The 18,174-nt window shown below is 39.0% G+C and overlaps 1 protein-coding gene across 4 annotated transcripts in view; it reads left to right on the plus strand.

Annotated features, from left to right (window-relative positions):
• The window catches only part of SUSD1 (sushi domain containing 1), a 40,222-nt gene that overhangs the window by 12,727 nt on the left and 9,321 nt on the right, over positions 1-18,174 (plus strand). For all 4 annotated transcript variants that reach the window (XM_424913.8, XM_004949518.5, XM_040656162.2 and 1 more), the window contains 5 exons: positions 4,439-4,533; positions 6,018-6,207; positions 7,132-7,226; positions 8,362-8,548; positions 17,846-17,939. In XM_424913.8, the coding sequence (XP_424913.5) occupies positions 4,439-4,533; positions 6,018-6,207; positions 7,132-7,226; positions 8,362-8,548; positions 17,846-17,939 (661 nt within the window). The remainder of the gene's footprint in view (positions 1-4,438; positions 4,534-6,017; positions 6,208-7,131; positions 7,227-8,361; positions 8,549-17,845; positions 17,940-18,174) is intronic.

The following is an 18,174-nucleotide window of genomic DNA, read 5'->3' on the forward strand; positions in this document are numbered from 1 at the left end:
CATGCCAGGAGATATGATCTTAATAGGTGTCACTCACATCTGTAGGCACTGATTCAAAACACGCGCTTCTGTAGGAATAAAGACCCCATCAAACAATTAGGATAATTACAGTCATCAATGAACAGGACCTGACTGGCCTGAGTTCTTGCAAAGGGCTAATTGGATATGTCAAATCCAGACGTGTGGCAATCAGATAATTCCTTTAACTGCCTGGAAAAACACAGGTGGAGTCTGTTTTGGAGGTGCTGCTCCGTAGATCAAAGCAATGCACAGCCCAGCGACATGTAAATAAAGTAAAAGAAAAGACGTATAGCTTTTTTCTCAGTAGAACTGTTTAGGCTTTTGTTTGTTTGTTTGAAACCAGCCTGTGATGGCACATAGCAGTCTACAGAACCTCTTTCACCTGTGGAGTAGATCATGTGCATTTCTAGTCCCAGTCCAGGTAATCCCATGTAATCTCACACTATTGATTGATACATCTTTCCACTGTAAATAGACTTACAGTCATATCTCTATGCTTTTGTTAGTCTTGTTCAGTACATGAAATACTCTGCATGTGATTGTTTTCTGGTAACGTTTTTAGACCAAAGAAGCAGTAAATCATTACTATCTGTCTCCTTCCTATATGGCTGTCTCTGCCTTGCTGTTTTTTGTGGATTTTCTATGTGTAACTTTAGGGCAGAAGGTGAAAACCTGCTGAAATTTGTTATCTTAATTAAACTGCGTGCAAGAATGAACAAACCTCTTAAAAAACCAACATGCTACCTTTCAAGATGGGTACAAATGCTGAGGGTCTCTCTAAAATAAATTCTGTGTATACCTGCAAAAAAGTATCATGGAAAATGGATTTTCCATGGGGCATCTTTCACAAGCTTCATGGGGTTGAAAATGAAAAGCATAAGAGAAAAGGAAGGCAGTATTTTATTATTTTTTTTCTCATAAATTGTATGGATGAGTGAGGAGAAATGGTCTCTGCATGCATGTGCCTTTGTGGATGTCCCTTTAGCTAACTGCAAAAGGCAGAATGGCAGGTTGGAGCTGGTTCTGCCTGGGTGCTGGTAAACAGCTTTTTTTTTTTTCAAGCAAGTTCAGGAGTACCTCTATGGTAAAATGTATCTCACGCTCACCTCAGTGGCAGTCAAGTGCTTTTTCAGCTGAGGACTAATGGATGGTGTATATGAAAGAAGTCATGTGGTTTTAATGACTGTTCAGACATGCATTGTCTGCCTATTATGTTTCACTCAGATTCTGCAAATAACAGTTGAGCACTGCGACCTGAACTGATGGAGGCTGAGGATATAAGGGTGCATCAGCCCCAGGTTACAGAAGGTCAGCGTGACAGTGCAGCTGTAATTAATATGAGGGTTTTTTCCTTGCACTCAAGCACAGGGAGAAACTGTTCTTCCTAGCAAAGCTTTTAAAAATGGAGTAAGGGAGGCATTGACCTTCACTTCTTCTTTTTGTTCTTAGAGTCAGTTTCTGTGGTTTTCCTAGTATGATTTCTCCCCCCCGTGATCTTGCTGCACTGCTGAATCACTCTGTTGCTTGCTTTTTGTGTTCTCCCATTTGTGCTCTGTTAACCAGCACTTGCCTTTCCTGGAAGCTGACAGCCAGGTCTTAGTTGTCTCTCAGCCCTATTCCAGATTTGCCTTTCAGTGTCTGACTCACCCAGGGTCTTTTTCCATACTGTTGCTCTGATGCTCAGCCATTTTGGTGCTTTGAGGACCCTTACGTGCTGTTTTGAGGACCCTTTCCTTTGGGATGGGATGGATGTTGTGAAGATAAACTGGATGCCAGTTGAGCAACAGTGGCATCCAATGGCCTAACTGGCCAATCACAAGTTGAGATTTTTAGTGTCTCTGAAAAGTCTGCCAGCTATACTATGGGCATATGGTAAATGTATGGTGGCCTTGTCCTTTGGAAAAGTGCAGAACTGCTGACAATACAGACAGATGTAGCTACAGAAAAAAAGGTGCTACTACTGCTGTTTGCTTCCTTCCAAGGAGGCCACTGTGGAAGATACATTTCCTTGCCTGGATACCTTGCACTGTACATTTTTCATTGTCTTCTGGAGCAATTTCAGAGGTTGCTTTTTTTTAATCCCTTCTTGTTTTGCATTTTCATGTGTATGTAGGTAGAACCATAGAATCATAGAATTGCTCAGGTTGGAAAAGTCCTTAAAGATCAAGTCCAACTGCAACCTAAACATACTACTAACAACCCTCCGCTAAATTAGTGTTTTCCCTCCTGCTACACTCTCTAATGGGTGATCACAGCCACCTAGTTTTCAGTAAAAATGATTTATTGAATTTAAGTGCTTGATTTAAAAAATAAAAATAAAAGTGCAAGAACTGGATGTATTCTTAAATTCTGTGTTAGGGCAGCAGCCTTAATACCATGAAAATTCTAGGCATCGCTGTGAAGCAAGTAATAGGAATAAACATTTAAATGTAGTGAATCACACAGCCAACTGTAAAGAAATTTCTGTGGGGATGGCATGCAGTTCTCTTTTTCTTCTGTTCTGCAGGAGAGGAGAGATTCAACAGCGATTTGGTATTTAACGAGAGCCTGGAATGGGGGTATTAAAATGAACTAGTAGGTAGAAAAACTGAACTAGTGAGTGAGGCATCTGTTTGCTGGATACTTGGAGATGCTGGTATTGTCTGAAAATAGCTTTGTGGCAGCTTTAATTAAAAAAAAATAAAAAAAAATCAAGGGCTGTACTTAAGTACTTAAACTGTTACACTTCAGTTCTTAATAGCAGCTTCAATATAGGAAATCAGGGGTTTTACCTCTATATTCGTTTATTTCGGTGACAGACTAATGTCTGTGTGCAATGAAGGATCCCCATGAAATGGCAATGAAGTGGTCTTACAGAGGAGGAGCTGTGCCTGCCTTTACACCAGGGCATTACACCAACTCATTCATGAATATTTCTGAAGCATCAACCAAGGCTGTCATATAAATCCACTTTGTGCTTTCAGTAGCTAATAAGGGCTTCTTAGCTTAGAATCAGCATGAGCTTGGATTTGTATGACCTTATTCCTGTAGTAAATCTGATAAAAAAAATACGGCAGTATTTTGCAGTGACATATTTGAAGGTTTGTGAAGGCAAGGAGAGGATCAAATACCTTCCCTGTCAATGTAAACTGCGTCCAGAAGGAGCTATGTTCTTAGCTCTGGGAGGATATTTGATTATCTTGTCATGTGAAGGCAACTGCTCTGTGTCTGGTGACAGCAGTGAGAGAACTGACTATAAAAAGAACGGATGAGTAGATCTTTCTGGCCATGCTTTTTCTCTGAGACACGAACCAATGCTGAGCTTGAAAATGAACACAGGTGACACAGACGACTCTACTGTTGATTGCTACAGCTGTACTCTCTGCGTGCTTCAGTCTGTGCACTTCTTTCTTTTAACCTAATGAAAGCCTGAAAAGTTGTTAGTGTGGCTGTGCGGTTTAATTATTTCTTATAGCTTGTTAAAAAGAAAGCCCAAGAAAACAGTGAACAAAGACGTTCATTCAGGTAAAGAAACCACTTCTCCAGCAGTTTTCTTAAAATTCAGATCGTTGTATTCAGAGAAGTGCTATTTTGTTTTCTAGAGCTTGTTTGTTTCTAAGTTGGCTTATCCGTATCTCCTTTTAGTTGTGAACAGATCTTTTAAAACATTTTGACTTTTTTGTTTGCTGTTTAATGTGATTTCTAATGCATGAGATTTGATGGTCTACAAAGTCTTCAGGTTCATTTGTGAATGACTCATGCATAAAAAGTCAGACCATTGCATCTCGTGAGATTCAGGTGCTGGTAGCCAACTTCAAGCAGAGTATAGAGCAGGTGGTATTAGTTGTGGAACTGGGGCGTTGTTTCTTGCTCTTTGTTTTTAGTGGTGTAATAGTGCCATAAGCACAAATTAATGAATATATCTGACCAGGAATACATGCTGATGGTATGAGTATAATGTATTATGACTAGGAGGAGCAAGCAAAGCAGAGCAGAATCTCTCTATTCGGTTGTTCTTTCATCTGGGCTGGTCACCCAGAAGTCTGACAGGTTGAATGACCTAGTTCCTTTGCAGTCAAGAAACTGTACCATTGTTTTAATCTGAAAAGCTGTTAGGATTAAAATTGTTTTACATTAAAATGCAAGCTTAGTAAAGTATTTCTGTTTTCATTATTCGTGGTATTTCACATGATGTTGGCTCTGCATTTAAGGACTTTGCAGCCATTAGATCAGAATGTGCTTTTTCACTTAACCTTGTATTTTGATTTTAGGAGCCACCACAGTTAAGGCAAAGCTTGCCACCCAGTTTTTGCCTGCTTTGTTTTATTTACCCTTTGTGAAGGAAACTGGGAAAGTGCAGAAATAAACTGTTGCTCCAAACATATCAAGATCTGTGTGAGAAATAATAACTATTTTTGTTCTGCGTTTTTGCTCACAGAGGAGGAATTATTCAGTAATTTGACCGTATTCAATGAAACTTGTGTGACGTGGCAAATGAGAACTGGAAGACTGGGAGTGCAGAAAACTTACACAGTAAGTGGGGCAGTATTTGAGGCTGAGAGAAGCCTTGTTCTAGTTAATTTTGGTGAGTCATTACTGGAGATCAGTTCTGTGGGTCTTGTTTATATGGTGAGTCCTTGGCTCACTCTTCCCGGTGAGCCGCACAGAAACCTGAATGTGACTGGTCTAGGGAAGAAACACTACCTGTCCTAATGTTAGTTGAAAGACTTAAAAGCTGTTGGATCCAATTCCTGTAAAGCATCTTTATGCCTGCTTGAAACTACAGGAAGCATTTCAGCACAAGTTCATGTTTTAGTGAAATTCCATTGCAGAGTATTGACTTAGAAAACACAGTTTTTCTCTGTCCCTATCTGTGATGTAAGCATTTCAAGCAAGCAGCATATCACTTGTAGATATGGGATGTAACTTGTTTCAGAAATACAAGGTAGATAGATATGCTGAGTCTTGCTCAAGAGATTCAACCACCTTATCATTTGAACATTCCTAGAACTATTTTTCTTGGAAATTGAGAACAACCTTTGTAAAATTACTATTGTTTGCCACCTGTAAGCCTAAGAATAAAAGTTAAAATATAAATTTAAAAAAACAAGTCATTCAGTCAATAATTATTCAAATCCAAAATGATGCAACAAGAAATGTCATGTTCTAGGAATAAAAACAGACCAGGAGAGGTCATTTTTTGAGCACGTCCAAATAAGAAAAAATGAAAAAGGATGGGGAAATTAATGTGGAAAAGCATTTCAAGGTAGGGTAATAATCTTGGAAAACAACCTGGCTTTCTCCTGCTGCATTATAAACCACTGCTGATTTAGTTTGAGTGCTTTTATTGAGCACCGCTGAGATGGAAAAAAACAAGTTCCAAATTACCTTAATAGTTCAAAGCCGGTGTTTTTCATTGTACCCTGTGGTACCTGGCGAACTGTGGATCTCTAAGGTAATGTGATCTGTGTATTTGCTGCTGCCTGAAATCAGTTCTCAGCAAGAAACTTCAGATTAGTCAAAACTGAGGACAGCACATAGATGCAGTAAAGTTCCAAACACTGTCTGGACTGGACTGCCTTGAGCTCAACTAAGTAAGCTTAATCTATCCCTTCACCTCAAAAAATACCAGATTTCTACTTAACAGTGCAGGGAGGGTCAGCAGAAATGCTGTCTTTTACTGTTACGTAGACTTAATGCTGCTTCTGCAGGGCAAGGGTGAAGAACTAGGGAAAAAACAGCAGCAACATGTTCTGTGCATGCTGTACACAAGGAGTATTTACTTACAGCTCACTTACTGTGTTGGTTGTGGTTTTTCAATCTGTGTTAAAGATTCCATTTATTTGTAGTGGAAATAAACAAAATGTATTATTTGTTTTAACAGCCAGGAGAAATTAAAAGTCTAATTTAGTAAGTGAACCATCTGATTATATCAAAGTAGTTGGTTACAATTTTGGAGAGTGAATTTTGGAGAGCCACAACCTTTTGCAAAATTACTTTTGTTAACCCCTCAACAGTTTCATATTCTCGGCCGAAGATGGGATGAAAAGACTTTCTCAGAAGATGTGATACTTAACATCACTACGAGTGAAGATAATCCAAAGGTGTGTTTAGACCTCAACTCTGGCAGTAACTACGTGGTGAATATTACTACCATCTCTTCCACAAACATGCCTGTTTCAGTTACAGTAGCAGTTCAAACGAAGGGTAGGTTTTATTTTGTATTCACTGTGCTCGTAGAAGAGTTTACTCTGGTGCAGAGTTAACTGTTGGATCCTTGCAGAGAGGTTAATGGCTGTTTGCTAGACGAGATCATTCTTGATGCTCACTACAGAAATGTAGCCACCGTCATCACCATCTTTTTCTGCAAGTGATTTCTTTCTGCTCACTTTAGGTATTGAATCTGTACTCAGAGCTGTGGCAGTAAGTGCCCTCCAGAAAAAATGGGAAACGTGCTTTTTCAGAATTTGTCTGTAGCCTTTGGCAGGATTGGTTCACTGGCATTGCTGGCTACATGGAAGGATATCAGTCCATGGCACGGTGCTTACTGTTTTCCATTCCTTGTCTTTATAACCAGTTCTGTGGGAGAGTTCACTGTGGCAGAGCTGTGTGATACTGATCTAAGTGGCGTGAGCATTACAGATAACATCTTTATGCTTAGTGCCAATGAGCAATGTTCTGGCAGCTTTTCAGTAACTGTGAAAGGCATGTTATAACTGCAGGGTTCTGTAATATTTTGGTCAGGGAAATGTGAAGCTTGCCTTCTGACATTTTAATTGAAAGGGGACAGACCTTAAGAAATAAATGTCTTTGAAATATTTGGGTTTTTTTATTCTCAAGAGTTTTTTCCTGAAGGGTAGTAGCTGTGACAAATGATTCCTTGATAATTTTATTTCCATCAGAAGCTCTGAACCACTGGATCTTTGTCATTACACCCTGCCTTCATCTGGGTCTTGATTTCCTGAATAGCACTGTGCCTGTCCATTCAGTAAATAAATAAAATTTAAAAAGAGGTTCTATCTTCTACTCAGAAGAGTAGATTCTTCTTTATTTTCATCTGCTTGTGTTCAAATTGTTGACAAATGTGAAGTCCCTGTAATAAGTTTCTCTCTTTTATTACTGTCTCCACAGTAAAGGAAGCCTTCAATAATGTGTTAATTTTTAATGATACCTGCTTGAAATGGCGGAGAAGTGTAAGGGGAGCTGATATGGAAGACAGATACCTGGTAAGTAATAATCTGTATTTTGAACCTAAGACTCTTTTACCTCTCTAGGAAACAGTGTGTATCAATCATAAATGTGAATAACCGGCAGTTTTTCAGATACTTGTCACTTGTTCCTTGTTCTGTTGCTGTCTCTCATAAAAAGCCAGGGAGCGAGCTTCCTAGCAACCTTCAAAATAGAAGTAAACCACTTTTTTTCTTGCTTATTGTTTCCCCTGTTTTACAGTTCCCTATCTGTACCTTCCTTGTCAGTACCTTTTGCCTCACATGACTATACCTTCAGCTTTGTCACGCTCCAGCCCCAGACAAGGCTGTTCCCATTCCAGGCAGTACACTCTGCCTTGTGATGTCCCTACAGGCTTCCTTTTGTCCAGCAAGGCTTTTCTTTGTGAATTGTCTCTACAAGGACTCTGACCACCTGCTGTTGTCTCAAACCTCCATGTTCTATGTGGTGCTCACTGATTACCCGAAGGCATAAGATCCATTTAAAGGACTGTCAGCAGGAAGAAAATACATCAAGCAGTTCAGTTTTAATTTACAGAACAATCAGGAAAAACCTTAAGTTAAAAACTTCATGATCATTTGGGACATCAGCAAGAAAATAACCACACCAAAAATCCAACTGCAATAAGAACAGTGGGTCTGTAAGTTTTCCCGGAGCCATAGCTGTTTGTCAAAACATGCTGGAGGGCACTTGGCATTTTGGCATAGGTCAAAATTGCTTGATTTTCACTTGTTCCTCATTGTTAAACCACATGTGTATGTGTGTGAGCTTACTTTTGTAACGCATCACTTTGCACCGTGGAAGTATAATGGCATTGAAAGTGCACCATTACTAGAAGCCTGTATGTTAGGAGGCAAGAGAGACTTGGGGGAAGTTATGGTTCTAGTAGAAAATAGGAAAGACAGGCTAGGAGGAGGAGTGGAAGCATTATCACAACGTCAGAGATGATCAACAAGAGGGACTGTACTTGCCAAATTTTCTACATATATGAACAACTGTCAGTGCCAGCAATTTTGGCACTCTATTCAGTGATCTGTTTTTGTTCCATTCCTTCTAAATAAGAATGTGACATGAATAAATGTAAGTAATATATTAAAACTTTACAATTTGCATGTTGTGATTGTTTGGTTACAGTTTCATGTGCAAGGCCAGCGTTGGTATCAGAAGGAGTTCTTGCATGAAATGACCTTTGACCTTACCACACGCAAGCAGGCTCCAGAAGTTTGTTTTGATTTGCAGCCAGGCACCAATTACTCCATTAATATTTCCATGGTAGCTTTGAATTTTTCACTGCTCGTTTCCATGACCACGCAAATCACAGGTAGGTCCTGCTATTTTTTTTTTTTTTGTGTGTGTGTGTGTTTTCAAAAGGGCCTATTAGGTATGAGAGATGCAGGTGAAATAGCCTGGTTCATCTCTGTGTTATATGGTGGGCTGTCAGAGGGGCTCTTTCTGTGCTTAAAATTCTGCATTAATATTTGCTTTCCCAGATTTAGTACTGTTGCCATTACAGCAGGTGAAAAGGGGGAGAAATGGAGTGAAGTGTTCTGAAGCGTCATTTTTGTATGGCAGGGAAAAGATAGCTTGGTGGGTTAGATGCAAGGATGGTATCTAGGGAAGAGAGGGCCAGTTCCGTGCACTGTTAGGTGCAGTTACTTACTAGGTTGCTTACTCTTTCCATGCCAGTTCTCTCCACCATGGAGACTGTAGCACAACAGATATTACTAAAGTATGCATGGGTCCAAAGTACAAAGAATCTTGCAAGTACCCGTAAGTACCTCAGAGAGATCCATTCATCTATGATTAGTAGAATATAAAACATAAAAGGCATTTGAGCAAAAAAATGCACTGTCAGAAGGTACTCAACATTAATATTTTTACAAGTGTATGGTACTAAAACGCTATGCTAAAAAATCTGTCCTTTCCTAACCCATTTTTGTTCAGAAAGTTTTTATACCACGCCTATACTGTCAGACCTTCTGTATTAGGTTATTATTATTACCCTGTGAGGTGCAGTGCTTGGTGCCAGTGCCCGTTATTCCCATTTGGGCTGCAAGTTGAAATAGGTGGGCGAAAATCCTTGAAACTCTCTGGGTGCACATAACTCTGTTCAGCCACTAGATGGAACCAGTCCTCTTCTGACCGCAAATGAGGAACTGGAGATTGGTAGTCTTTGACATTTATATTTCTATGAGGTTTTTAAAAATAAATCTAATTTTTACTTATTTATTTATTTATTTTAAGCTTCACAAAAAGCAAAACATCTCTTGTTTTCTGAAGGTATTGGTTAGGGTATAGTGACTGGGATTGTTAACATGTTTTGTCAGTTACTTTGCTGTGACTCAATAGTAGTATCCATGACTACATGTATCACAGAATCATAGAATCAGAATCATGTAGCTTTGTGAAAACTAATTACCTGTCTTACAGTCTGGTCAGCTGAGGAAATATGCACTCAGAGTAAAGGCAACGTAAAGGTATTCTTTACTGTGTTGTCATAGTTCTGAAACTCTGCTGGATCACATTGAGTCACTTGCCCAGAAGAGCTCAAGAGAACACTTTGCAGTAGGTGTTGTATGAAGTGGTATTTGTGACTTGTCAGCTGGCATGTTTCCTTCTCCATTGAATCAGTGCTTAGCAAATGTGCTTGCGTAACCCCAGATAGAAGAGATCATCTCATAAAAGTTAGGTCATTTCCATTTTGAAGGGAGACCTTGCCACACAAGACGTTTTATATCTGGTAGTTAACTTCTTTCAGTGAGCAATAAAAAGTAGAAATTCCTCTGCAATTAGGAGTCTATATCAAAAATATGCCCCACAAAATTACAATGCCAAGAAGCATTTACATGCTGCAAAATTCACCAAGTAAGGAGAATCTAAATAAGATGTTATGTTTTATACTATTTCAGCTAATCTAAGATGAAAAGAACACAGCTAAAATAATTATTCTGGCAGTATCCCTTTGACTTCCGTGCCTTCTATTTGGAGAACTGCATTAGCTTACAAACAACTTAATTTATATAATTATAATTTTAGGATAGGTGTGTAATTTGCTTCTTCATTTGTCCAGCTATTTTGTAATAATGTATGTTGTTAAACCAGATAGTTATGTTTCTGTGGTGGATGGAATGATCTCAGTTCTTCTGCCAGCTTAACTTTGAAAAGTGTTGTCTGGCTCTGGTAATTTTCTGGCTAAACAGTACTGTATAGAAGTAAGATATGCCTTAAAAACAGAGAGTCTAAAGAAGCTGAGACACACAGAGATGTTTAACTGTTGATTTATTGGAAGCAACTTCATTTATTGTCTAAGATTTCATATAGCATCTGCTAACAAATGCACATTCAGTTGGTCTGTTTCCCAGATGGGGGCAAATCCAGAGTCTGCTAGGTGTGGCATCTCCTTGGCTTCCACATACTTCTCACATTTTGGGAGATTGGGAAATTGAACCTGTGGAGTTTCAAATACTGTCAAGAGCCATGTTCCAGATGGCTGGATAATCAGGTTCAATTTCCCAACAATGTATGTGAAGTCTTCAGAGTGTTGCAAAACGCGATGAGCGTGTAAGTGCTTGCGAAAAGTTTTCTTCGAAAAGGAAGACTTGTAAATGCCTGTTGAGAAATCTGCTTCCAGTTTATATATCCTGATTGAGTATATCTTGTATCCACGGGATTTGTAAAGAAATAAAAAATGAAAAACACACACAAGAATTTGGGACTCAAAAGCCTGCTTCGATTCCTGGCAAGAAGCATCGTTTTAAAATAGTTCTGTGCTGAGCACATAGTTGTTTTTGCCTATCATCTTGTGGATGGTAAATATAGTCTACTAAATGCTTCATGGATCATTAAAGTCCTTCCCCTTTAATACTTCCAGTAACAGACATCTCATACAGTCTTTTATGTTTTATTTTAGACGAGCTGTCAACATTTGGCTATGGGAAATAGGCTATCCTATCAGATAGGAAATTAAGTCAATTATGAAGTGGTTTGCCAGTGATTACACTGTAGGTTTGAAATGATGGTAGCAAGACTGTCTTTTAATCAAGGAAGGAGCTCTTGTCTTTTTCCGAGGAAGAGAAAGAATGTGTGTTATGAGTGTACTTAGTATTGTATAATTTTTATCAGAGTTATTCTATTTACATGCGGCTCTGTTGTTTTTCCGTTTTGTAGTTTATTTATGGAGGCATGCTCGGACAAGCCCTTGCTAATTTTCTTACTTACTTTCATGTGTGAATTTAAGAAGACTGTTTTATAACCATTTCCAAGAGTTTGAAAAACTGAACAAAAGAAAGTTGCTGTGTGTGCTTTCACTTCTAATACTCTAAATAAACAGCAATTAATTCATTTGTGGCATGAAAATAATGCTGATGTTTGTTTTTGGATAGAATCTTAAGGATCACGTGTGACAAAATTTTGGTCTTCAGGATGTTAATACCTAATTATTTATAGTATCTGTCTACTTTTCTGTGGTTTAGACCTGATTGCTGTGATCTAAGACTTCGTACTTGTAAGTCAAACTTTCCTGGGCACTAGAAATAGTCTGAGTTACATGAAAATGTCTGAGTTACTGAATAGGGAAGACCTACATTTCCTTGTTGTAAAATAATTTATAATAGGTCTCATTACTCTTTCCACCCATTGTGCATGTGCAACCCCATGTTGCGCAGAATCAGTTCTATTTTGAGTAGATAGTATGCTTACTTTTCACACTTCCTACTGTTCCGTATGTATTTGTACATGCACTTTCCAGTGGCTTTGGACAGGTTTGGCTTTTGGCCTCTGTATCTCAGACAGCTGAAGTAGTTCTCATGTTTCTCAAATGCTATTGTTTTTGTCTTAGTCCAGGATATACATGCAGTCTACAGACTCTTGAATGTGTGTCCTCTCACACTTTATATGAGTGTGTGTTGGAAAGTAGAGTCACAAGCAGGGAGTCGAGGAAAAGGTTTGAATTAAAAGAAGGAATTTCATCACAGACTGAGTATGGTCTTCTAGAATCTTCTGCTTTGGACTCAGTAGGTGACAAATGTTCTTCACTGGACTTGATCATTTTTAAAGGTCTTTTCCAAACTAAATGATTCTACAGTTCTATTAGAATACAGGTACGGAAGTCGGATGTTTGTGTGTGCCAAGAGTATACACACATATAAAAGATGCATTATTTTTCTGCTCTGTCATATGATGGAAAATATTTACACTTTCTTTCATAGATGAAGTTTTTTGACATCTGGAGAAAGGGAAAAGTCAAATCTGCTTTCAGTGAGAAAATGAAAGGTTGTTGGAGCTGTAGTGATATGACAGTTCATACTCTCACAGTACATTAAAGACCTCCAGATAGAAGGGGAGTGAATAAAACCTGAGCATGAAAATTGTTCTTCTGTAAGGAGGAAATTAGACATCAGTCCTGTAAACGTTTCTATATAAATTTCATGTGTGCAATTTGTATTTATACAGAGATCATTCAAATGCATATTTAATGCATTACTTCTCAGCATACAGTAATGCATACAAATGCATTACTTCTCAGTAATTTTTTCTGATCTCCTGAATAAAAAGCTTTTTTTTGTTGTTGTTGTTGTTTTTTGTTTGTTTGTTTGTTTGTTTTTTTCCATAAAGATCCATGAAATCATGGTCATTCTCACTACCTCTATCGTTGTGTTTATACAGGACACTTGATATCAATGTGCTTTATAGTCTGTGCTTTACATGCTCACCAAAACACTTATTTTAGTATCTTCCATCTGGAAGATGGAAGGCCTTTCATATTTTTGTAGGTTCTCATCATTCTTTGCAAACTTGTAGTGGTACACCTGCATCCACTGTTGTTTTCCTTAACTAGTTACCTTAATTTTCACTGAATAAAATGAATGAGATGCAAAAAGGAAAGAAGAAGCAACATAAGAATAGGCTACCCTGGGGAGGAAGGTAGATCTTAAGGCTTTTTCAGCTATGAATTCGTACACACATACCCACACCCTGCTACTATTTCCATTTTTAAGAAGCAGTATTTTAAAGGAGATTTAAGTCATCATTTTCTGTAGAAATGATCTTGATTTTTTTCCCCTCCCTTTTTCCTTTTCCTCTGCTAATAATGTTTTTCTCCAAAGTAAAAATCTTTCCTCTTTGTTAAAGCAATTTTACTGAAATGTGTAAACTTAGTTACTCTTCAGACAGTAATATAAAAAGTAAAAAAAACTCTTATACTGGATAAAAGCCTCTGCCTTAGTTTTTGTGTATGTTTTCCGGCAGCGTTTCTGACTACCTTGTTTTAAAATTCAGTAGAATACTTCATTGGGTGTGAAGCCCTGGAATAACCATTAAACAACAAACAAACAAAACCAACACAAAATCACAACACTGAACAAAGGTTGCTTAATAAGATACCAGTTATCTCATTTAATAGGTTTTATCTGTAATGCTATATGAAGTGGGATAGAGGTGGATCTGTGCATCCATTTTTGACATATCTGTGTACTTGACAAACCTGTGCTACAACTTTGCTTGCTAGCATTATGTATCCTAAAGTAAGCAGCACAGTGTTGTCCTAGAATTACAGCTTCAGAATTGCACATAAAATCAGGTGGCAGGAAATTTATTAAATATTCCTGTTACCTCCTGGAAAATTTCATAAAATACCTTCATACTGCAGCAGTTTGCAATTGCAGTCTTGGGCTGTAGCAATAAACAGTGCTGGCAGAAGTCATGTCTGTCAAGCAGTACATTTCCAAGATTAAAGAAAAAATATATCTGTTCCATTATGATTTTTTTTTCATGATTATTAATGCTTCCAGCATTTACTGAATAATATGATTACAGTATGAAAGGTTTTCACTCCAGCTTTGAGGCATGTGCTGTTTTCCTGTACTTTTGCAGTGGTACTTAGAAAGCAGGTGCACTTCTTTCCTGAAGCCTGGCTTTGTGTTCAAAGGGAGACTCAGCAGGTCGATTCTTGTTGTGGAGAATGAGCATGACAATGAAATGTCACAGCAGTCCCAGGCTACTAATGTTTGGACAAGTACTAGAGTGGAATTGCCTCTGGATATGCTTATATTTCTTACTAAGTTCTATTGCATTTTATTGGTGCTGCTACAGATATTAGTCTGTTTTGCTGGTGGACAGCTAAAGCAAACTTAAAAACAAAACCACACAGTGAATGCCTATACAAAAGTTAGGTGCCAACAGCACCTGAACACATTGGAGAGTCTTGCTTTCTTCTTACAATCTACCATCAGTATTCATCCATCAGTGGTACTCCTCTTCTCCTTCCAGCTGTTGTTCTTTCAGTATTTTTTACATTTACATTTTAAATCTACTTAAAAAATATGTAGATTTTTAAATCAGAACATTGTGATGGCTTCAGAACATATATTTTTAAATTATTTTATTTTACTTTTTTATTATTATTTTATCTTTGCAAATATTGAATTTCTGGTAAGATGCTTTAGATGGTTCTAGTTGCCAAATACTGTATGTGGAATAACTCCCTCAGAGTTTCCTTTCTGATTACTGAAGCAAAAAATGAAATCCACTCCTTTCGTATGTCCTTATTTTCTTTACTTTGCATTGTTGAAAGCTGTTTCCTATTCTTATTAAAGCAGACAATTTGTATTTCTTACCAGCAACTAAAAATTGAGAAGATGCTGAGCTTTAAAACTAGTATGGTATCTCCATTGTCTTCTCTTTTTCCCCTGTACTAGGACTGTCAGGGGTGGGTGGCTGTTTGTTTGCATATATTGCATTTTTCCTGCCAAATTCTGGAAAATATAATTGTTGTGAACTGAGCCAGCAGTGGGTTTTGCCCTCTGTTCCCCTTTACTCTGCTTGTTTGAAAACAACACAAAACCACTGGAAGAGCTGGGGCCACTCAACCTGAAGAAGAGAAGGCTGCAAAGAGACCTGAGAGAGGCCTATCAGTATCTAAAGGGAAAGAAAGGGAAGACAGAAGGGAACGGACTCTTTAGCAGGGTCTCTGGCAATATAACAAGGGGAACTGGCTTCAAGTTCAGGGAAAGTAGATTTAGGTTGGATATAAGGAAAAAATCTTTTACAGTGAGGTTGGTGAGGCACTGGAAGAGGTTGTCTAGTGATGTGGTTGATGCCCCATCTCTGGAGACTTTCAAGGCCAGGCTGGATCAGACCCTAGGCAACCTGATCTAGCTGTGCTGTCCCTGTTCATTGCAGGGGAGTTGGACTAGCTTTCTTCCAACTGGCCTTTTGCCTTTACTTTGGTCATTCTATATTTAACTTGTTCTTTTCCCATATTGCTGCAGTCTTATTTAAATCAGAGATCACGTATGCTTTGAAATTTAATTTTTAAAGCTACAAAGTCAAGTTTCTAGTTCTTTCTTGTAAGACAGTTTTTCCATTGTTAGAATAGTTCTTGTACTCTCTTGGACTGTTGATTGGAACTTCAGATGGCTGTGAAACGGGCTCTCTTGGACTCTCTATGCCTCTGCTGGTACTATCCTTGTGTCACAGTGAAGTTGATGCTTTTTAGAGCATCAACTTTTCCTGCTTATTTTTTCTATTACCATTCTGATGACTAACACTAATTCTGAGTTGTACTAGCATGCTCCTACTACTACTCAAATGAACTTAAAAAATACAGCAAAAAACCTGCAAAACATGCTAGTTGCGCCATATGTATCACCTTGCATGTTAGGCTATTACACTGTCTCTCTTTTCTTCTGAACAACAGCTCTCAAGATTGTTCACTTCTTCTGTAACATCTCCATACTACTTTAGTTTTACACTCTCTAGCATTTGTTGAGCCTCAAATTCACACCCAGAATCACAGAATGGCCTGGGTTGGAAGAGACCTCAAGGACCATGAATCTCCAACCCCCCTGCCGGGCAGGGCCACCAACCTCCCCATTTACTAGACCAGGTTGTCCAGGGCCCCATCCAACCTGGCCTTGAATACCTCCAGGGACGGGGCATCCCCAACCTCTCTGGGCAGCCCGTTCCAGCACCTCACCACTCTCCTGGTAAGGAACTTCCCCACAACATCCAACCTAAATCTTCTCTCTTTCAACTTAAAACCGTTCCCCCTTGTCCTGCTGTTATCTACCCTTGTAAAGAGTTTACTCCCTTCTTGTTTATAGGCTCCCTTCAGGTACTGAAAGGCTGCAATGAGGTCACCCTGCAGCCTTCTCCAGGCTGAATAAGCCCAGCTCCCTCAGCCTGTCCTCGTAGGGGAGGTGCTCCAGCCTCCTCATCATCTTTGTGGCCCTCCTCTGGACCCTCTCCAGCAGCTCTCTGTCTTTCTTGTACTGGGGGCTCCATACTTGGACACAGTACCCCAGATGGGGCCTCACAAGAGCAGAGTAGAGAGGGATAATCACCTCCCTGTCCCTGCTGGCCACCCCTCTCATGATGGAGCCCAGGATACCATTTGCTTTCATCTGAACACGCTTGGATTTTGTACCACAATGGTTTACAGTATTACTGTCTTAGTACTTAATTTCTTTAGTCTTGGAAGAAATGTAATGACCGTCCTGAATGCAAGTCGTTGTGCTTTCAACATTTTGTATTTTGCTAGCTCCCTGTTTACCAGTTCTTAACCCACTTTACAGTTTTTCTACCAGTCCTCATCTTCTCCAGTTATGCTGATGATTTACTTGTATGTTAATGTATATGTGCACGTGCCTCTATTCCAGCTGCTTGAAAAGTCCACACACCTCAGCAAGGATTTGCCTGAAATGACTTGTCTTTTGTAAATCTGTAGTGATTTTCTTGTTTGTCTCCATGATGTTGATTATTCTTTCCAAAGGTACTGTTTTTCTGCAAATAAGCACTGCATTTGTTACTCTTCAGTCAGATACCACATCATAGGCTTGATGGACAAGTTTTCAAACAGCCTATCCATACCTGTAAATATCCATGCTAATTCTTTCAGACTTCTGGGGTAGGTAGTATACAGGCTTCACACACTGCTCTCTCAGCTGCGTGCACTGAAGATCTCTTCATTTCCGCTTGTAGGCTGACATTGGCAATTTCCATTTCCATAGCATCAGTCTCTGTCAGAGTGCAGCTGTCATCATTGCCACTGAAATTGGCAGCAGGAGTGTTTGTTCAGTTTTGGCCTAGATGCACATTCCCAGTAGTACAAATCAGAGCACTGTACCCATATCAAAATCCTTTTTAAGGGGCATGGTATTGCTAGCTGACTGTATGTAGTAACTGAGGAAGTTGCCTTCTTGAAAGTGCTTTTGGCTCAGATTGATTCTCCTTTATTCATACAGACTTATTCCTCATAATGAGCTGTGTGCCCAGAGATTTATGTTTTTCTTCTCCTTGGCCATTTCATTTAGTCTAATAAATAATACTTCTTCTTCCTACCAGTCTTTCACATTTCAGGGCAGCCTATCATTATTCTTGGATTTCTGTGTTTTTCCAAATAGCACATAAACTTTACTGTGGGCAGTTGAGTCAGGATTATCATACTGTAATGCTTGTATTTGCCTGGTGTTTACTTGACCAGGTTCTTTTCGTTGTCTGCAGACTTAAGCCTTTGAGGTTTGAAGTTCAGTGGCTAGAAGAAGTTCTGGGGAGAAAGTATTTAGGAATCCTCATGCCCACAGTGTCACTAAAACCTCTCTGGCGTTTGCTTCCTTTTTAGATCCCCCCTTCCCAGATATAGAATTTGTTGCAGCAAAAGGTTCTGCACCATTGCTCAGACTCCGGAAAGCAGAAGATCGAAATGGACCCATCAGGTTTGTGTCTGCACTCTGTACCCTCTCAAACAACATTCTGTAGATTTGTGTTACATACTGGAGCTTTTTGTTTGCATTATATAGTTTTTTTTAGCAGCAGGTGAAGAGTTAAGCTGTAACTCCCAGCGTTGCCTCCACTGGCAAAATAATTTTTAGCTTCAGACCCTTCCTTGATTTCTGGACCAAAATTTTGTTTTTGAGAATTCTGAATTGTTTTTTTCCCCCCTTTACACAG

Source organism: Gallus gallus, chromosome Z, assembly GCF_016699485.2.
Source record: "Gallus gallus isolate bGalGal1 chromosome Z, bGalGal1.mat.broiler.GRCg7b, whole genome shotgun sequence".
Taxonomy (NCBI): Eukaryota; Metazoa; Chordata; class Aves; order Galliformes; family Phasianidae; genus Gallus; species Gallus gallus.